Here is a 22,579-nt window from a genome sequence, read left to right on the forward strand (position 1 = left end):
AGGAATGCCGTGCAAGCGAACCACATTCTGAAAAAATAGAGGAACCAAATCGGAGGAGGAAGGCAGCTTAGGCAAGGGCACCAAATGGACCATCTTGGAAAAACGATCACACACCACCCAGATGACAGACATTTTCTGAGATACTGGAAGATCCGAAATAAAATCCATGGAAATGTGCGTCCAAGGCCTTTTCGGGACAGGCAAAAGCAAACCGCTGGCACGAGAACAGCAAGGCTTAGCCCGAGCACAAATCCCACAAGACTGCACAAAGGAACGCACATCCCGCGACAAGGAAGGCCACCAGAAGGACCTAGCCACCAAATCTCTGGTACCAAAAATCCCAGGATGACCCGCCAACACCGAAGAATGAACCTCGGAAATAACTGCTGGTCCATCTATCCGGGACAAACAGTCTCTCTGGTGGACAACGGTCAGGTATATCCGCCTGAAATTTGTTTAAAGGTGTAGATTGAGAGCAGTCAAATCTGGAAATAAATTCCATTCCGGCCAAATTCATTGATGCTTCCTTTTGTCATTCTTTGACTGCATTGTAAACTATTGATCGAAGTGGTGTACATTACCACATATGGGATAATAAATACACTGCTCAAAAAAAATAAAGGGAACACTTAAGCAACAGAATATAACTCACAAGTAAATCAAACTTCTGTGAACTCAGAGGGTCCACTTAGGAAGCAACACTGACAATCAATTTCACATGCTGTTGTGCAAATTGTGCAAATGTAATAAACAGATGGACATTATTGGCAATTATCAAGACACACTCGATAAAGGAGTGGTTCAGAACACATCTCGGTATCAATGCTTTCTGGCTGATGTTTTGGTCACTTTTGAATGTGGGTTGTGCTTTCCCACTCGTGGTGGCATGAGACGGACTCTACAACCCACACAAGTGGCTCAGGTAGTGTAGTTCATCCAGGATGGCACATCAATGCAAGCTGTGGCAAGAAAGTTTGCTGTGTCTATCAGCGTAATGTCCAGAGGTGCTACCAGGAGACATGGAGGGGGCCGTAGGAGGGCAACAACCCAGCAACAGGACCGCTACCTCAGCCTTTGTGCAAGGAGGAGCACTGCCAGAGCCCTGCAAAATGACCTCCAGCAGGCCACAAATGTGTATTTGTCTTCACAAACTGTTAGAAACTGACTCCATGAGGATAGCCTGAGTACCTGACGTCCACAGATGGGGGTTGTGCTCACAGCCCAACACCATGCAGGATGCTTGGCATATGCCACAGAACACCAGGATTGGCAAATTCGCCACTGGCGCCCTGTGCTTTTCACAGATGAAAGCAAGTTCACACTGAGCACATGTGACAGACGTGACAAAGTGTGGAGACGCCGTGGAGAGCGATCTGCTGCCTGCAACATCCTTCAGCATGACCGGTTTGGCAGTGGGTCAGTAATGGTGTGGGGAGGCATTTCTTTGGAGGGCCGCACAGCCCTCCATGTGCTCGCCAGAGGTAGCCTGACTGCCATTAGGTACAGAGATGAGATCCTCAGACCCCTTGTGAGACCATATGCTGGTGTGGTCAGCCCTGGATTCCTCCTAATGCAGGACAATGCCAGACCTCATGTGGCTGGAGTGTGTCAGCAGTTTCTGCAAGATGAAGGCATTGAAACTATGAACTGGCCCGTCCGTTCCCCAGACCTGAATCCGATTGAACACATCTGGAACATCATGTCTCGCACCATCCACCAATGTTACTTTGCACCACAGACTGTCCAAGAGTTGGCGGATGCTTTAGTCCAGGTCTGGGAGGAGATCCCTCAGGAGACCATCCGCTGCCTCATCAGGAGCATGCCCAGGCATTGTAGGGAGATCATACAGGCACGTGGAGGCCACACACACAACTGAGCATCATTTCCTTGTCTTGAGGGATTTCCACTGATGTTGGATCAGCCTGTAACTTCATTTTCCACTTTGATTTTGAGCATCATTCCAACTCCAGACCTCCATGGGATATTAGTTGTGATATACATTGATCATTGTTAGGTTTTATTGTTCTCAACACATTCCACTATGTAATGAATAAAGATTTACAACTGGAATATTTCATTCAGTGATATCTAGGATGTGGGATTGTAGTGTTCCCTTTATTTTTTTGAGCAGTGTATATGAGTGTAGTGCTTGCATCCACATTATAATCTCAAGAGGTACCAAACAGATCACAAGGTGGGGAGAGATGAGCAGGAGCCGTACAAGGTGGGGAGAGGAGCAGGAGCTGTACAAGGTGGGGGGAGAGGACCCAGGAGCTGTACAAGGTGGGGGGAGAGGACCAGGAGCTGTACAAGGTGGGGGGAGAGGACCAGGAGCTGTACAAGGTGGGGGGAGAGGACCAGGAGCTGTACAAGGTGGGGAGAGAGGACCAGGAGCTGTACAAGGTGGGAGGAGAGGACCAGGAGCTGTACAAGGTGGGGGGAGAGGACCAGGAGCTGTACAAGGTGGGGGGAGAGGACCAGGAGCTGTACAAGGTGGGGGGAGAGGACCAGGAGCTGTACAAGGTGGGGGGAGAGGAGCAGGAGCCGTACAAGGTGGGGAGAGAGGACCAGGAGCTGTACAAGGTGGGGAGAGATGAGCAGGGGCTGTACAAGGTGGGGGAGAGAAGATTAGTGGTTTAGAAAAACTTTTAAATATTTTGTTTAATAATTATATTACCTATGACCTTCTGTGCATCTAATTAACAACTTTAATCTGTTCAATGCAACATGTATAGCTATGTATTTCTAGATATATTATGTTTTTATATTAAAAAATACAAAAGTTTTTTTTTTTATATTTTTTTTTATAGAAAATGTTGTGCCCTTCTTGTCACAAGCCATGCTGCCAGCACTAGAGCTTAATAACGGGAATTACCTGTTCTCTGCCAATACGATTTGCAGGTGAGTACTGACAGCATTCAGTCCATGGTCTGTTCATCATTTCTGCCTATCTAGTGGGTACTTTAGGGGCTTCTTATATGGGTATAAGGGCATGTATCAGTTTAACTTTTTGGCATATAATAATAATAATCTTTATTTTTATATAGCGCTAACATATTCCACAGCGCTTTACAGTTTGCACACATTATCTACATCTGCAGTTTTTAAATATGTCCACCTATAAATACAGTTCACCATGTAGAAGCAACCTACAAAATCAGTAACTTTGTAAATATGTTGCATGACTATCTTATTCTGATCCCAAGCTACAGCGTGTATTAGTGTATGTTCACACATTGAGTATTTCCAGAACATTTTCCTGCACCAAAAACCAGTGTTTTGGCAGAAAAAAACACATTTTTGTGTTTTGTTTTGTTTTTTAAATGAATTTTTACTTGTATTTTTTCCCATTCATTTGAATGGGTGTTGCCACGCTGCATATTTGAAAAAATGTTCTGATGGTTGAAATCCGCAAGAAAAAAAATAAGCATCATGTGTATGAGATTTCAGAAAACTAATTCACTTTGCTGGTACTGTAATGTTAGATAAACAAAAAAATTGGACCAAGCAATTTATATACAGTACAGACCAAACATTTGGCCACACCTTCTCATTTAAAGATTTTTCTGTATTTTCATGACTATGAAAATTGTAAATTCACACTGAAGGCATCAAAACTATGAATTACCACATGTGGAATTATATACTCAACAAACGTGTGAAACAACTGAAATTATGTCTTATATTCTAGGTTCTTCAAAGTAGCCACCTTTTGCTTTGATGACTGTTTTGCACACTCTTGGCATTCTCTTGATGAGTTTCACAAGGTAGTCACCGGGAATGATTTTCACTTCACAGGTGTGCCCTGTCAGGTTTAATAAGTGGGATTTCTTGCCTTATAAATGGGGTTGAGACCATCAGTTGTGTTGTGCAGAAGTCTGGTGGATACACAGCTGATAGTCCTACTGAATAGACTGTTAGAATTTGTATTATGGCAAGAAAAAAGCAGCTAAGTAAAGAAAAACGAGTGGCCATCATAACTTTAAGAAATGAACGTTAGTCAGTCCAAAAAATTGGGAAAACTTTGAAAGTGTCCCCAAGTGCAGTTGCAAAAACCATCAAGCGCTACAAAGAAATTGGCTCACATGAGGACCGCCCCAGGAAAGGAAGACCAAGAGTCACCTCTGCTTCTGTTGATAAGTTTATCTGAGTCACCAGCCTCAGAAATCGCAGGTTAACAGCAGCTCAGATTAGAGACCAGGTCAATTTCTCACAGAGTTCTAGCAGCAGACACATCTGTACAACAACTGTTAAGAGGAGACTTTGTGCAGCAGGCCTTCATGGTAAAATAGCTGCTAGGAAACCACTGCTAAGGACAGGCAACAAGCAGAAGAGACTTGTTTGGGCTAAAGAACACAAGGAATGGACATTAGACCAGTGGAAATCTGTGCTTTGGTCTGATTATTCCAAATTTGAGATCTTTGGTTCCAACCACCGTATCTTTGTGCAACGCAGAAAAGGTGAACGGATGGACTCTACATGCCTGGTTCCCACCGTGAAGCATGGAGGAGGAGGTGTGATGGTGTGGAGATGCTTTGCTGGTGACACTGTTGGGGATTTATTCAAAATTGAAGGCATACTGAACCAACATGGCTACCACAGCATCTTGCAGCGGCATGCTATCCCATCAGGTTCGCGTTTAGTTGGACCATCATTTATTTTTCAGCAGGACAATGACCCCAAACACACCTCCAGGCTGTGTAAGGGCTATTTGACCAAGAAGAAGAGTGATGGGGTGCTACGCCAGATGACCTGAACCCAATCGAGATGGTTTAGGGTGAGCTGGACCACAGAGTGAAGGCAAAAGGGCCAACAAGTGCTAAGCATCTCTGGGAACCCCTTCAAGATTGTTGAAAGACCATTTCTGGTGACTATCTCTTGAAGCTCATCAAAAGAATGCCAAGAGTGTGCAAAGCAGTCATTAAAGCAAAAGGTGGCTAGTTTGAAGAACCTAGAATATAAGACATAATTTCAGTTGTTTCACACTTTTTTGTTAAGTATATAATTCCACATGTGTTACTTCATAGTTTTGATGCCTTCAGTGTGAATTTACAATTTTCATAGTCATGAAAATACAGAAAAATCTTTAAATGAGGTGTGTCCAAGCTTTTTGTCTGTACTGTATGTCAAAAGGTATATATGCTGATACAGTATAAAAAAGCGGTGACATAAATATGCAAGGATAAGAATGGCAGACCATTCACACAGATTCAAAAGCTCAAAGGGATGAAAAACACCGAACATGAGATCGTGATGGAGAATAACACATGATTGAAAGTTAGAAGAATCTGTATTAAATAATTGGCAACAACCTAGCACAGCAGAAGCGGGACCCACACTAATTAACATACATGAAAATGTAAATGCAAGAATGATTAGAATAATGGAATAGCTCGGACCATCAATGGGGGGAGTATACGTGCGTGCTTGCAGAGATGTACAAGTGCTTCTCACTATATTAGAATATCATCAAAAATTGCTTGTGCACCTTTTTCTACCACACTGTTTACTTCCACTCAACTTTCCATTAATATGCTTGGATTCAGCACTCTGTCAACAGCCAGCTTCTTTAGCAATGACCTTTTGTGGCTTACCCTCCTTGTGGAGTGTGTCAATGACTGCCTTCTGGACATCTGTCAAGTCATCAGTCTTCCCCATGATTGTGGAGCCTGCTGAAACAGACTAAGGGACCTTTTTAAATGCTTAGGAAGCCTTTGCAGGTTTTTTTTTCTTAATTATTCTAATTTACTGAGATAATTACTTTTGGGATTTCATTGGCTGTAAGCCATAATCATCAACATTAACATAAATAAACACGTGAAATAGATCACTCTGTTTGTAATAATTCTATATGAGTTTCACTTTTTGTATTAAATTCAATTTATTTCAGTTCTTCATGATGAGATTCTAATGTAGTGAGGAGCACCTGTATATGGAGATATAGTTATAGTCCAGTTTATTCACTATTATGAAGTTAAGAAGGGGGGCGATGACTGGGGTGTCAAATAACCTTGTAAGAGAATATTTGCTAAGGTATGGAATTACGTGCATATAACCTCATCTGTGCCATAAAAATATGTAATATAAGGGCTATTGTGTCAGGAATGTAAGAAATGGCAAAGATAAGGAGCAAATGTAAGTCACTAATATATATATATATATATATATATATATATATATATATATATATATATATATATATATATATATTTTAGTGGCCTATGAGGCATAAAAATCACAAGGGATATTTACAGGGGCAGAGGTCTGCAGGCAAACATGAGTAAAAGGTGCCGAAGGATCAGTTCCTAAACGTGCGTCGGTGAGTGTGCCACACTTGGAGACCTGTATACAAAAAAACCCTGTTTGGGAACGAAGAACAGACAAATCGCGGCGCCCTAAGTGCGTAAACACAATATTATAGCCTTTAAAGGGTGCACAATTCTATGCACTCACCTGATAAAAGACTGAAATGGCTTTGGATTATGTATCCTCAAAATTCCCTCTGAGATACTTTTCAATATACAGGGCTTGCAGCTTGCCTCGGGTGGATCCAAGTGAAAGAGCCAGAGTAAGGCTCACACAGGATGAGTAATTCAAGAAGAGCACATCCAGCCCATGAATGGCAGCGCTTCCCAGGACTCACATTCAAAGATGATATTTCATATTTTTTTATTTCATAACTTAAAATAGAAGAGATACAACGCGTTTCGGATACAGTATATATCCTTCTTCAGGTATCATAAAAACATAGTACAAATCCTACTAGTATAAAATTCAATTCAATTTTATACTAGTAGGATTTGTACTATGTTTTTATGTTACCTGAAGAAGGATATATACTGTATCCGAAACACGTTGTATCTCTTCTATTTTAAGTTATGAAATAAAAAAATATGAAATATCATCTTTGAATGTGAGTCCTGGGAAGCGCTGCCATTCATGGGCTGGATGTGCTTTTCTTGAAACACTTGGAGACCTGGACCTCAGTGGTAATGTACCATTTACTCGTTGGTTATCTCTGTGTGAAACTTCCTCAAGAAGAAGCCATGAGCTTCGAAACGCGTTGAATAAACCACCCGAACACCTTATAACTATATCTGGATCCATTATTTGTCACAGCAGCGCGGATTTTATCCACATTTATCTATTATAACGTATGTAACTAAATTAAAATACCGGTAGATCATTTTCACATCTGACTTGTTTATTTTCATCTGTTAAAGTGAGCTTAACATCCAAACAGCTATAAATATATAAAAATACATTTGATATTTCAAAAAATATCAGTGACCAATATAGCCGCCCTTCTTTTCCGTAACAGTCATAATCCTTCCATCCATAGAGCCTGTCAGGTCCTTAATCTGTTGATGATCAACTTTTTGTGCAGCATCGGCCACAACCTCCCAGACTGTTGAGAGAGATGTACTGTCTTCCTTCAGTATAAATCTCCCATATAAGAAGGGTCCACAAGGAAGGGGCCATGTCATTATTCTTTCATATTTAAGGCCAGGTTCACATTACGTTTTAGTTGTCCGTTAGACGGACTACGTTACACCGCGGCATAACGCGGTGTAACGTAGTCCGTTAACGCCGCCATTTAGTTTAATATCGGACGTATCGCTAATGGGCATGCGCTTGTTATGTGCCGTCATTGAGTGACGGACCCTGGGACGCGGGCTGCAGCATTTCCGGGTCTGTCACTGCTAGCGCAGATAGAGCAACTGCTAGCTCTATCTGCGCTAGCGGAATGACAAGTCGGCACTTGCGTTAACAGCAGCCCGTTAACGCATGTGTTGAACGGGCTGCTGTTAACGCAGTGTGAACCTGGCCTAAGGCCGTTACTGGCAGCCAAGCAGCAGGGAACTTTGATGCTGCGATGGAGCATTGTCCTGCATAAAAATGATGGTTTTCTTGAAAGATGCAGACTTTTTTCTGGACCGCTGTTTGAAGAAAGTGTCTTCTAAAAACTGTCAGTAGCGTTGGGAGTTAATTTTGAGTCCTATTTTCAACCTGAAATAGTCCCATAGCTCCTCTTTAATAATAGCAGACCAAAGCAGTGCCCCACTTCCACCTTGCTGGTATCGAAGTAGAGATCAAGAGTAGTGGTCTGCACTCAAGTAGAAGATCAGGTGCTGGTTAAGTGGGATATTATTATTATTATGTCAAAATGAAGGTCTGTGCCCTTTACTAATCCAGTCGTGGATGCATCTATCTGGTCTGTCAAGAGTCACTCTCATCTCATCAGTCCATAAAACCTTTGAAAAATCTGTCTTCAGAAATTTTTTTTCCCAGTCTTGATGTTTCACCTTCTGTGTCTTGCTCAGTGGTGGTCTGGTCTCAGCCCTCCTTACTTCGGCCATGTCTCTGAGCACCGAACACTTTGTATTTCTGGGCTCTCCGGGGAGGTTGTAGTTCTGGAAAATTACATCACTGTAGGATAATGGCTTCCTGTTGCTTCACATTCGATTCTTCTCACATTTTTGCGATCTTAATGAGTATTTGTAACAAATCTTTTGCTGGTTCTGTGATCTTGCACCAATATGTTATCAATAGTGCTGCATCCCTCTGTAAGGCCATGTGCACACGTTAAGTATTTTTCGCGTTTTTTCGCTATAAAAACGCGAAAAAAACGCTTACATATGCCTCCCATTATTTTAAGTGTATTCCGCATTTTTTGTGCAAATGTAGCCTTTTTTTCCGCGAAAAAATCGCATCGCGGAAAAAAAAGCAACATGTTCATTAAAATGCGGAATTGCAGGGGATTCCGCACACCTAGGGGTCCATTGATCTGCTTACTTCCCGCACGGGGCTGTGCCCACCATGCGGGAAGTAAGCAGATTATGTGCGGTTGGTACCCAGGGTGGAGGAGAGGAGACTCTCCTCCACGCACTGGGCACCATATAATTGGTAAAAAAATAAGAATTAAAATAAAAAATAGTCATATACTCACCCTCGATGTCTTCCCGCCTCCACTGCACGCTGTCGCTTCGGTTCCTGTAGCTGATGTGCGGTGAAGGACCTTGCCGATGACGTCACTGTCCTGTGATTGGTCGTGAGCGGTCATGTGACCGCTCACGTGACCGCTCACGTGACCGTGACGTCACGGAAGGTCCTGTGCGCACAGACCAGCTATAGGAAGAGGAACGGACGCCGGTGAGGAGATGTCTGGGCGAGTATAACCTTTTTTTTTATTTTTTTGATTATTTTTAACATTCTATCTTTTACTATAGATGCTGCATAAGCTGCATCTATAGTAAAAAGTTGGTCACACTTGTCAAACAGTATGTTTGACAAGTGTGACCAACCTGTCAGTCAGTTTTCCAAGCGATGCTACAGATCGCTTGGAAAACTAGCATTCTGCAAGCTAATTACGCTTGCAGAATGCTAAAAAAACGCGAAAAAAACGCAAAAAAAAAAATGCGGATTTCTTGCAGAAAATTTCCGGTTTTCTTCAGGAAATTTCTGCAAGAAATCCGCAACGTGTGCACATACCCTAAGACTTGTAACAGTTTCTGAATCGGGTAAATCTCGTTTTTTTGCCTGAGGAAAACAATCTGCCTAATAATTTTAATAATAAAATAACGGGTATTATATCCTTAGGAACAACCTCCTTATTACACAAATACACATCACCCAATCTGCTTTATCCTTGGTTGTAAGTGGGAAATCTACATAATAATGATGATGATATGGTCAAAATACTGCCTAATAATTGTGCCCAGTGTGTATAAACTGTATTTTCCTAAGGTGGTCCTAAATGCTATTAATGGTTCCACCTTGTAAAGATTCCTTATTAGTTCTCCCTTATTGATACCTGCAATTTCTTATGCGATTGTGAGTTTTAAGCCACGTTCTATATCTGGTCAATATTTTACCTCAGTATTTGTAAGCCAAAATCAAGACTTCTGTATTTATCACTCTCTCCTGGTTTTGACCCACAAATACTGAGGTAAAATACTGACCAAATACTGAACATGTGAATGTGGCCTTAGGGGCCTTTTGTTGTATGTTATAAATATAGTTAGCCTTTCTCTCCTTTTATAGGTACTTTTCTTTGGCAGCTGGGAAGGAGCCGGATGACCTAAATAATCAGTGGGTGGAATGGGAGGCAAGAGAGCTTCAGGCAAGTTGCTCCAGCATGATAATACACAGCATTTAGCTGTTTTTACCAGTTCCGTTTCTATTATTTGTTCTCTGTAACCTAATCCTGTGTGTATTTTATATCTTTAGCCAGTCGTCTCTGCGGCATTGCATGCAAATATCGTGCAGGGGAAGAAAAAGGAAGAAACGCTAGCATTTGTTGGCAGGCAATTTGGACATATTTCTCAAAGTCTTGCTAAGAAATCCTATCTTACAGGCGTGAGTACAGCTCAGGATTATATTGGAATTATATAGCGGCCCGATACACCTTATGTAAGCACTTCAGGTTATTCATATGTCACTCCCATAATAGTAGTTCTAGATGAGGTGTCTGAGATATCATGTATTAGATATGTCATCATACATAACCCTCTCCAGGCCTACAATGGGTGTAATGTTGTGTCTCCAGTCCTCCATTATTTATGTATTATCTTATTCACTTATACTGTATAGTGCCAGTAAATTCACACCACTTTCCAGACATTATCATCGCTGTCCCAATTGGGGCTCACAATGTAGATTCCCTATCATTATGTCTTTGGAATGTGGGAGGAAACCGGAGAACCCGGAGGAAACCCACCCAAACACGGGGAGAACATACAAACTCCTGGCAGATACTGTCATAGGTAGGATTTGAGGCCAAGACCCCAGCACTGTGAAGCAACAGTGCTAACCTTCAGCCACTGTGCTGCCATCTATAGTGAGGCCTACAGGTGTCCAATATGACTTTGGTCTTTTGCTGATTCCAGTCTTTGCTGTTTATAGGATGCAGTGTCTGTTGCTGACATCGTGGTGTGGGGGGCCATTTTTCCTATTATTCATGATGTGTCTACTCTGTCGGGTAAGTTTCTGCTTTAAATATTATTAAAAGGAACCTGACACCAAGAAAATGCCATCCAGTCTGCAGGAAATTAGATTATAAAGCAGGTGAAGCAGAGGGATTGATATACAAGTGTTTCTCACAAAATTAGAATATCATCAAAAAGTTAAGTTATTTCAGTTCTTCAATACAAAAATGAAACTCATATATAGAGTCATTACAAACAGAGTGATCTATGTCAAGTGTTTATTTCTGTTTATGTTGATGATTTTGGCTTACAGCCAATGAAAACTCAAGTCATTATCTCAGTAAATTTAGAATAATTAACAAAAAACACCTGCAAAGGCTTCCTAAGTGTTTATCTATGTCTCTTTTAGTCTGTTTCAGTAGCCTCCACAAAACTACATAACAATCTGCTCCGCTCCTCCTGCTCTATCACTTGATGCCTTAAGATTGGATGGCATTTTCATGGTGACAGGTTCCCTTTAAATAGTTTTTACTCTTTGGCATAGCAATGAACTAAGAAGGTAACTTGACTAAAAAAAATGGGTTATGAGCAACTCTGTGAGACACATGTACTGCAGATACGGCAGCTCTACATTGTTTTCTGAGCTCATACGTGGGCAGTGAGCGGTTGGGGTAAAGTATGAGGGCTTTTTTGCTGGTTTTTGTTGCTCAGCAAACACCAAGTTGTAAGAATAGCATTTATCCATATTCCAGCACTCTGAGGTTGCACATTATTGACCTTCAGGCCTTTCAGGAGGAGCAGTATAGAGATATTTTCTTGGGAATTGATGTTAATCCCAGAGGTTGGACCTCCTGAGAGCCCTTATGGGGATAACTCACAAAATTGGTAGAAACCCTTCAAGGGTTTTTTTAAAAATATTGTATAACGTGGTCTCAGCCCTTAAAATATTTTAGTCACTACACGTCCAAACAAAAGATATAATTCACATATATTACTTGGTGCATTTTTCATTGCCTAATTTAGTCCGTAGCTACAAATAAACAAATTATATATCACGGCAGACAGCCTCCTCTCCATATGGGTGCCAGTGCGTCTTTATGTATGCCTGGTATGGTATAGCTGCCTATGCACACCAGCAGCCTCCTCTCCATATGGGTGCCAGTGCGTCTTTATGTATACCTGGTATGGTATAGCTGCCTACGCACACCAGCAGCCTCCTCTCCATATGGGTGCCAGTGCGTCTTTATGTATACCTGGCATGGTATAGCTGCCTACGCACACCAGCAGCCTCCTCTCCATATGGGTGCCAGTGCCTCTTTATGTATACCTGGCATGGTATAGCTGCCTACGCACACCAGCAGCCTCCTCTCCATAGGGGGGCCAGTGCGTCTTTATGTATGCCTGGTATGGTATAGCTGCCTACGCACACCAGCAGCCTCCTCTCCATATGGGTGCCAGTGCGTCTTTATGTATACCTGGCATGGTATAGCTGCCTACGCACACCAGCAGCCTCCTCTCCATATGGGTGCCAGTGCCTCTTTATGTATACCTGGCATGGTATAGCTGCCTATTCACACCAGCAGCCTCCTCTCCATATGGGTGCCAGTGCCTCTTTATGTATACCTGGTATGGTATAGCTGCCTACGCACACCAGCAGCCTCCTCTCCATATGGGTGCCAGTGCGTCTTTATGTATACCTGGTATGGTATAGCTGCCTACGCACACCAGCAGCCTCCTCTCCATATGGGTGCCAGTGCGTCTTTATGTATGCCTGGTATGGTATAGCTGCCTACGCACACCAGCAGCCTCCTCTCCATATGGGTGCCAGTGCGTCTTTATGTATACCTGGCATGGTATAGCTGCCTACGCACACCAGCAGCCTCCTCTCCATATGGGTGCCAGTGCCTCTTTATGTATACCTGGCATGGTATAGCTGCCTACGCACACCAGCAGCCTCCTCTCCATATGGGTGCCAGTGCCTCTTTATGTATACCTGGTATGGTATAGCTGCCTACGCACACCAGCAGCCTCCTCTCCATATGGGTGCCAGTGCGTCTTTATGATAATGTGTGCAACCTGTAAAGCAATGCGGAATATGTTAGCGCTATATAAAAATAAAGATTATTATTTATGTATACCTGGTATGGTATAGCTGCCTCTGCACACCAGCCATCCCGTTCTTATATAGTGATAGAATATATGAAGATCTGTCATTTTCCCCAGAAGTTTCTATGGTGATCTTTTTCCTGGTGTAAGTACCGTATATAAATACCTCAGTGACTTATGTACATGACTCCTTGTCGGGGGGATTTGACAGTAGTGATTTTCTTTTTTGCAGAAGATTTGGCTTCATTAAAGAATTGGTTCATAAAGGTGACCGAGTTGGAGCCGTGTCAAAAAGCTGCCGAATCAGTTCTCAAAGGCCAGGGGCCTTCAGCATTAAAAGCGTATCTTCAGAAGCTGCCCGCACCTTTTCCCCCGTTCGATACCTCTGCCTGCAATGAACAGGAGGTTCGCATCCAACAATTTATGGAGACTTTTCTATGTGCACACATTATTATTCAGTGTGAATAGTGGCTCTCTTATTAATAATACTTTATTTTGTTGATTATTAGTAGTGATGAGTGAACGTGCTCGGATTCGGTGTAATCCAAGCATGCTTGTGTAGTAACCGACTGTATTCGGCGTGCTCGAAAAATATGATTGAGTCCCTGCGGCTGCATGTCTCATGGTTGTTCAACATCCGCAACACATGCGGGGATTGCTTGTTTGTTAGCCGCCAGACATGCAGGCGCAGGGACGCTAACATATTATTTAAGCACGCCAAAGACACTCGACTAGCACCCGAGCATGCTCAGATAACGCCTTATTCAAACACATTCACTCATCAGTAGTTATTAGGCATTATATATGTAAGTTGTTAAATTGTCTGAATTAATGGTGTTATCAGGAGCTGCTCACTTCAAAAGATTCTGAGTGGTTCTGATGTCTTGACACCTGCAAAAACTAGATGAGACGTGGGCAGGTGAACATGATGCCATCGGCACTGTTCACCTACTGATACAAAAGTGAGCCTGCCATACAATCACTGTAGTAAAAATTATCATTACCAATTGCTCTTGATATGTTCCCACCTCTGGTTTGTTAGATTATGCACCATAATATACACAAACTTTTCTTTTTTCCAGTTGACAGATTCAGCTGTCCAAACTTTGTCTGAGGAGGATATTGCTGCCGCCGCAGAATCTTGGTCCAAGGGTCTTACAGATGCTCCAAGGCCTAAACCCAGGCTGCACCCTCTGTGAGTCGTGGCTGTATAATCTATCATTCACATAGTGAGCCAAGTAGATATCATTCAATTAGAATTTTTTCTAGTTAGTTTCCAATTCTGATATTTTCCTTAAAACATATATATAACATACTGCTGAAATCTGTATTGATCGAATGTGACCTAAGTTGGATTTCCAATGTCTATGGTAAACTGTTACCAGTGTAATGGCGCAAAATTAATCAAGACCGGTGTCGTTTAGGACGGATTTGATGAGGGGGCGTGCTGGAGTCGGATGCTCCTGATTCATTAAGAGGCGTCTGACAAGTGGATTGGAGTAAGATTTCTGGAGTACGGAACAACACAGCTCGTCATGAATTAGATGAGCTTTGGCGTCACTCCCACCTCTGCCCCGGCATGACAAAAGTCACAAACATTTTGCGCAATTCCACATTGGGCAAAAATTCCGCAACTTTTCATAGCAGCTTAAGCATTCTGGCGTAATTGCTTTGATTAATCAAGGCTTAAATATGTTTTTTGCTTTCTGAGAATAGATGGAGAAATGTTATCAGATTATGCAATGGCATTGAACGATGCACAGGTTGTCCTGTAAGGCTACGTTCACATTTGCGTTGTTGGGCGCAGCGTCGTCGACGCATACCGACGCATGCGTCATGCGCCCCTATCTTTAACATGGGGGGCACATGGACATGCGCCGGTATGCGTTGTACTGTGTTTTACGACGCATGCGTCATATAGACGCACAAGACAGGGCGCAGGGGACGCTACTTGTAGCGTTTTCCCTGCGCCGAAAGTCCCGATCTGTAGGATCTTATGACAACGCATGCGTCGCAAAACGCTGCTTTGTGTACATGCGTTGTTGGTTGCGTCGCCGACGCTGCGCCCAACAACGCAAATGTGAACGTAGCCGAAGACACATACATGAGGTGCTCTTTATCATCATAGACTTCCTAGAGAAGGAGAGAAGAATGTTTTGATCACCAGCGCCCTGCCGTACGTGAACAACGTTCCTCACTTGGGAAACATCATTGGCTCCGTCCTCAGCGCTGACGTCTTTGCCAGGTGAGATTGTCCATGGTTCATGGTGGTTATAGTGGTGTTGATGCTCAGATCTCCACATCTGATTGCCCATCAGTGCCTTTACTGGCATAAATAGGTCATCTACTTTACAAAACCTACTTTTTTCATATTGTCTGTTAAGGAATTCTCGGTTATAGTGATGACGCCCATCCAGGAACCTCACTTATCAGAGATCCATATACAAAGAGCATCTGTCATTCTGGAGGACTCAGCATTCCGGCATATTACATGAAGGGCCGTTGATTTTTTGGGTTCTGCTGCGCACTAAGCTAATTATTAGGCAACCTAGCGGCAGAACATCCTGTGAGCAGCTATTCATTAGTGACACCTTATCTTTCAAATATTATATTACATGCGTTGTCCGGTTAGAAAAAGTTATCACCTATTTGCTGAATAGGTGACATCTTCTGATCGGCGTGGGTCTGACTGCTTGGGATATCTGTGAATTTTTATCCAAGATGGGAACTTTTATCCTCATTACAAAATGTCTTGGCGGGGTGGATTCCCAACCGGTGCTCCATTCATTCCCAACAGGGCTGATCGAAAAATCCAAACACCGTCATAGGGAATGAATGCAGCGCAGGTCGAGCATGAGCCATTGTAACAGGGAAAAAAGTTCACCGTTCTGCCTATTCATGTGGGTACCAGTGGCCGGACCCCCACAAATTAACAAATTATCACTTGACCTGGGGATAGATGATAACTTGTAAGTGGAGAATCCCTTGAATTTTAACAGTATAACGAAGTCTGACGTTTGGCACACAGATAAGTAGATTTTACACAAGATCTAACAAGTACAGAATAAAGATTAGTAATGATTTGATGTAATGATGATGACTTTAGCTGAAGGCTCACACATTGCATCCACGTTGTGTTTTCTTTTTCACGATTGCAGGAAAACCTTCAAAATTTTTCCACATTTTTTTGAGAATCATGATAAAACGTGCCGATTGTGGCCCAAAAACTGCACTGCAGACACAACGTGTGAACGCAGGCTAAGGCTAGGTTCTCATTGCGTTAGGGCAATCCGTTTAGCGCTAGCGGATTGCGCTAACGCAATGTTTATTTAGGGCCCGCGTTAGGGGTCGCGTTAACGTCCCCACTCTCGCAGATCCCCGATCTGCAAGACCGGGGAACGGACCTCGGGCGCGCCACGGACGCTGCAAGCATCGTCCGCGGCACACCACAGAAGAACGGCACATCGCTAGCGCGAGCCAAAAAAAGCACGCGCTAGCGATGCACTGTAGGCGAAATTTACATTGCTGTCAATGGGTGCGCTAACGGACGCGTGGCACGGCGTGAATTGCAACATTTTTGCCGTGCAACGCTGTCTGTTAGCGTGCACACATTAACGCAATGTGAACCTAGCCTTGCATTGAAGCTAGTTGTTTTACTTATCTTTTGGTATTCACTTATGTTTAATTGGCAGTCTTTTATTTTCACCACCGGTCTAATGTTTTATCTATAATCTATTGTTATAACGGTCTATTCCATCATTTCCTGTTGCAAAATGCAATATTGTGCCATCCCACAGTCAGCAATTTTTCCATCCTCACTGATGTTATTTGGAAGTCCTGAAGTCTTTCTATAGCCTTTTTGTTTGAAGGCTTAACCCCTTCATGACCCAGCCTATTTTGGCCTTAATGACCTTGCCATTTTTTGCAATTCTGACCAGTGTCCCTTTATGAGGTAATAACTCAGGAACGCTTCAACGGATCCTTGCGGTTCTGAGATTGTTTTTTCGTGACATATTGGGCTTCATGTTAGTGGTAAATTTAGGTCGATAATTTCTGAGTTTATTTGTGAAAAAAATGGAAATTTTGCAATTTTCACATTTTGAATTTTTATTCTGTTAAACCAGAGAGTTATGTGACACAAAATAGTTAATAAATAACATTTCCCACATGTCTACTTTACATCAGCACAATTTTGGAAACAATTTTTTTTTTTGCTAGGAAGTTATAAGGGTTAAAATTTGACTAGTGATTTCTCATTTCTACAACAAAATTTACAAAACCATTTTTTTTAGGGACCACCTCACATTTGAAGTCAGTTTGAGGGTTCTATATGGCTGAAAATACCCAAAAGTGACACCATTCTAAAAACTGCACCCCTCAAGGTGCTCAAAACCACATTCAAGAAGTTTATTAACCCTTCAGGTGTTTCACAGCAGCAGAAGCAACATGGAGGGGAAAAATTAACATTTAACTTTTTAGTCACAAAAATGATCTTTTCGCAACAATTTTTTTATTTTCCCAAGGGTAAAAGGAGAAACTGGACCACGAATGTTGTTGTCCAATTTGTCCTGAGTACGCTGATACCTCATATGTGGGGGTAAACCACTGTTTGGGCGCACGGCAGGGCTCGGAAGGGAAGGAGCGCCATTTGACTTTTTGAATGAAAAATTGGCTCCAATCTTTAGCGGACACCATGTCGTGTTTGGAGAGCCCCCGTGTGCCTAAACATTGGAGCTCCCCCACAAGTGACCCCATTTTGGAAACTAGACCCCCCAAGGAACTTATCTAGAAGAATAGTGAGCACTTTAAACCCCCAGGTGCTTCACAAATTAATCCGTAAAAATGAAAAAGTACTTTTTTTTCACACAAAATTTCTTTTAGCCTCAATTTTTTCATTTTCACATGGGCAACAGGATAAAATGGATCCTAAAATTTGTTGGGCAATTTCTCCTGAGTACGCCAATACCTCATATGTGGGGGTAAACCACTGTTTGGGCGCACGGCAGGGCTCGGAAAGGAAGGCACGCCATTTGGCTTTTTGAATGGAAAATTAGCTTCAATCATTAGCGGACACCATGTCGCGTTTGGAGAGCCCCTGTGTGCCTAAACATTGGAGCTCCCCTACAAGTGACCCCATTTTGGAAACTAGACCCCCCAAGGAACTAATCTAGATGCATAGTGAGCACTTAAAACCCCCAGGTGCTTCACAGAAGTTTATAACGCAGAGCCATGAAAATAAAAAATTATTTTTCTTTCCTCAAAAATGATTTTTAGCCCGGAGTTTTTTATTTTCCCAAGGATAATAGGAGAAATTGGACCCCAAATGTTGTTGTCCAGTTTGTCCTGAGTACGATGATACCCCATATGTGGGGGTAAACCACTGTTTGGGCACATGCCGGGGCTCGGAAGGGAAGTAGTGACGATTTGGAATGCAGACTTTGATGGAATGGTCTGCGGGAATCATGTTACGTTTGCAGAGCCCCTGATGTGCCTAATCAGTAGAAACCCCCCACAAGTGACCCCATTTTGGAAACTAGACCCCCCAAGGAACTTATCTAGATGTGTGGTGAGCACGTTCAACCCCCAAGTGCTTCACAGAAGTTTACAACGCAGAGCCGTGAAAATAAAAAATCATTTTTCTTTCCTCAAAAAAGATGTTTTAGCAAGCAATTGTTTATTTTCACAAGGGTAACAGGAGAAATTGGACCCCAATATTTGTTGCCCAGTTTGTTGTGAGTACGCTGATACCTCATATGTGGGGGTAAACCACTGTTTGGGCGCACGTCAGGGCTCGGAAGGGAAGTAGTGACATTTGAAATGCAGACTTTGATGGAATGGTCTGCGGGCGTCACGTTGCATTTGCAGAGCCCCTGATGTGCCTAAACAGTAGAAACACCCCACAAGTGACCCCATTTTGGAAACTAGACCCCAAAAGGATCTTATCTAGATGTGTGGTGAGCACTTTCAACCCCCAAGTGCTTCACATAAGTTTATAACGTAGAGCCGTGAAAATAAAAAATAATTGTTCTTTCCTCAAAAATTATGTTTTAGCAAGTAATTTTTTATTTTTACAAGGGTAACAGGAGAAATTGGACCCCAATATTTGTTGCCCAGTTTGTCCTGAGTACGCTGGTATCCCATATGTGGGGGTAAACCACTGTTTGGGCGCACGTCGGGGCTTGGAAGGGAGGGCGCACCATTTGACTTTTTGAACGCAAGATTGGCTGGAATCAATGGTGGCGCCATGTTGCGTTTGGAGACCCCTGATGTGCCTAAACAGTGGAAACCCCTCAATTCTAACTTCAACACTAACCCCAACACACCCCTAACCCTAATCCCAACTGTAGCCATAACCCTAATCACAACCCTAACCCCAACACAACCCTAACCACAACCCTAACCCCAACACACCCGTAACCCTAAATCCAACCCTAACCCTAATCCTAACCCTAATCCCAACCCTACCCACAACTGTAACCCCAACACAACCCTAACCCTATCCTTAACCCTAACCACAAGTCTAATCTTAACCCTATTTCCAACCCTAGCCCTAATTCCAACCCTAAGGGTACCGTCTCACATAACGATTTACCAACGATCACGACCAGCGATACGACCTGGCCGTGATCGTTGGAAAGTTGTTGTGTGGTCGCTGGGGAGCTGTCACACAGACCGCTCTCCAGCGACCAACGATGCCAAGGTCCCGGGTAACCAGGGTAAACATCGGGTTACTAAGCACAGGGCCGCGCTTAGTAACCCGATGTTTACCGTGGTTACCAGCGTAAAAGTAAAAAAAAACAAACCGTACATACTCACATTTCGGTGTCCTTCAGGTCCCTTGCCGTCTGCTTCCCGCTCTGACTGAGTGCCGCCGTACAGTGAGAGCAGAGCGCAGCGGTGACGTCACTGCTGTGCTGTGCTCTCACTTTCCGGCCGGCAGACAGTCAGAGCGGGAAGCAGACGGCAAGGGACCTGAAGGACACCGAAATGTGAGTATGTACGTTTTTTGTTTTTTTTTACTTTTACGCTGGTAACCACGGTAAACATCGGGTTACTAAGCGCGGCCCTGTGCTTAGTAACCCGATGTTTACCCTGGTTACAAGCGAACGCATCGCTGGATCGCTGTCACAACGATCCAGCGATGACAGCGGGAGATCCAGCGACGAAAGAAAGTTCCAAACGATCTGCTACGACGTACGATTCTCAGCAGGGTCCCTGATCGCTGCTGCGTGTCAGACACAGCGATATCGTATGGATATCGCTGGAACGTCACGGATCGTACCGTCGTAGCGATCAAAGTGCCACTGTGAGACGGTACCCTAACTCTAATTCCAACCCTAACCCTAAGGCTATGTGCCCACTTTGCGGATTCGTGTGAGATTTTTCCGCACCATTTTTGAAAAATCCGCAGGTAAAAGGCACTGCGTTTTACCTATGGATTTACAGCGGATTTCCAGTGTTTTTTTGTGCGGATTTCACCTGCGGATTCCTATTGAGGAACAGGTGTAAAACGCTGCGGAATCCGCACAAAATTGACATGCTGCGGAAAATACAACACAGCGTTTCCGCACGGTATTTTCCGCACCATGGGCACAGCGGATTTGGTTTTCCATAGGTGTACATGGTACTGTAAACCTGATGGAAAACTGCTACAAATTCGCAGCGGCCAATCCGCTGCAGATCTGCGGCCAATCCGCTGCGGATCCGCGGCCAATCCGCTGCGGATCCGCGGCCAATCCGCTGCGGATCCGCGGCCAATCCGCTGCGGATCCGCGGCCAATCCGCTGCGGATCCGCGGCCAATCCGCTGCGGATCCGCGGCCAATCCGCTGCGGATCCGCGGCCAATCCGCTGCGGATCCGCGGCAATCCGCTGCGGATTCGCAGCCAAATCCGCACTGTGTGCACATGCCCTAACCCTAACCCTACCCCTAATTCTAACCCTAATTCTAACCCTAGTTCTAACCCTAACCCTAGTAGAAAAAAATATATATATATATTTTATTTATTTTTATTATTGTCCCTATGGGGGTGATAAAGGGGGGTCATTTACTATTTTTTTTATTTTGATCACTGTGATAGGCTATATCGCAGTGATCAAAATACATCTGAAACGAATCTGCCAGCCGGCAGATTCGGCGGGCGCAGTGCGCATGCGCCCGCCATTTTGGAAGATGGCGGCGCCCATGGAGAAGCCGGATGGACACCGGGAGGCCCGGTAAGTATGAAAGGGGGGTGATCGGATCACGGGGGGGGGGGACCGGAGCACAGGGAGGGGGGACCGGAGCACGGGGGGAGCGGACAGGAGGACGGAGGAGCGGACAGGACGACTTAGGGGGGCGGACCACGTAATGGAGCACTGGGGAGGAGATCGGTGGGTGTGGGGGGGGGACAGATTAGGTTTTCCAGCCATGGCCGATGATATTGCAGCATCGGCCATGGCTGGATTGTAATATTTCACCGTTTTTTGGGGTGAAATATTACAAATCGCTCTGATTGGCAGTTTCACTTTCAACAGCCAATCAGAGCGATCGTAGCCACGAGGGGGTGAAGCCACCCCCCCTGGGCTGAAGCACCACTCCCCCTGTTCCTGGAGATCGGGTGAAATTGGAGTTAACCCTTTCACCCGATCTGCAGGAGCGCGATCCCTCCATGACGCATACGCTGCGTCACAGGTCGGATTGGCACCGACTTTCATGACGCAGCGTATGCGTCAAAGGTCGGGAAGGGGTTAAAGAGGTATTCTCAGACTTTGAAAGTTGATCTCTATAGTTTAGGGATTCATTTCTAATCAAAAAGAGCCATAGTGTTGTGACCCACATTAATCCAAAGAACGGGGCTTTGGATTCCCAGAATCGATATCTACACGGCCCATCTTGAATGTAGAGGAGGTTTGTTCGCTCCCTTCATTATCAATGGGTTTGTGAGGAATATCTGAGCACTGTACTCGACTTTCTCAAGATGTTGTCGTGATTGTTCGGGATCTGACTGCTGTAAGTTATCATCTATCCCACAGAGGCGAAATAACTTTCAATTTCAGGAATACCATATTAAAGAGGAACTGTCAGTAAGACAAAAGTGGCCAGTTTTTGCTCCGATTTTAATCCCGTGTGTATTTAGGCTGCTTTACATACTCACCCTGTGAGCAACACCCCCATTGGTAAAGACCATAAAAATTGCCTTATATTGGGCACACTTAATAAAAAGTTTGTATTTCTCTTGAACTAATCCAAATAAAAAAAAAACCTGCATTTTCAGGGGAGCGGCAGAAATAACATTAGAGCAAAAGACTAGTCACTTTTTGCTTTTATTTTGTTTTACTATTCCCCTTACGGTTCCAGAGATATCATTTTTTTCTATTTAGTTGTAGTTTGTATGGTCTTTACCAAGGGGGCGTTGCTTACAAGGTAATAATGCATCCTAAATACACCACCCCAGTTAATCTGGTTAGCCACACCCCCTGGAAAAGATAACAAAATTAGCACTAAATAAAAAGGCCCACGTTTCTGGAAGCGTACAATGAATTTTAAAAAGTCAAAAATAGAAG

The 22,579-nt window shown here is 43.6% G+C and overlaps 1 protein-coding gene across 2 annotated transcripts in view; it reads left to right on the plus strand.

The window, feature by feature from the left end:
- Positions 1–22,579, plus strand: part of MARS1 (methionyl-tRNA synthetase 1) — a 56,375-nt gene that overhangs the window by 4,984 nt on the left and 28,812 nt on the right. For both annotated transcript variants that reach the window (XM_077297738.1, XM_077297740.1), the window contains exons 2-8: positions 2,811–2,901; positions 10,045–10,123; positions 10,231–10,359; positions 10,906–10,981; positions 13,267–13,439; positions 14,117–14,229; positions 15,163–15,279. In XM_077297738.1, the coding sequence (XP_077153853.1) occupies positions 2,811–2,901; positions 10,045–10,123; positions 10,231–10,359; positions 10,906–10,981; positions 13,267–13,439; positions 14,117–14,229; positions 15,163–15,279 (778 nt within the window). The remainder of the gene's footprint in view (positions 1–2,810; positions 2,902–10,044; positions 10,124–10,230; positions 10,360–10,905; positions 10,982–13,266; positions 13,440–14,116; positions 14,230–15,162; positions 15,280–22,579) is intronic.

The sequence above is a fragment of the Ranitomeya variabilis genome, chromosome 3 (genome assembly GCF_051348905.1).
Source record: "Ranitomeya variabilis isolate aRanVar5 chromosome 3, aRanVar5.hap1, whole genome shotgun sequence".
NCBI lineage: Eukaryota > Metazoa > Chordata > Amphibia > Anura > Dendrobatidae > Ranitomeya > Ranitomeya variabilis.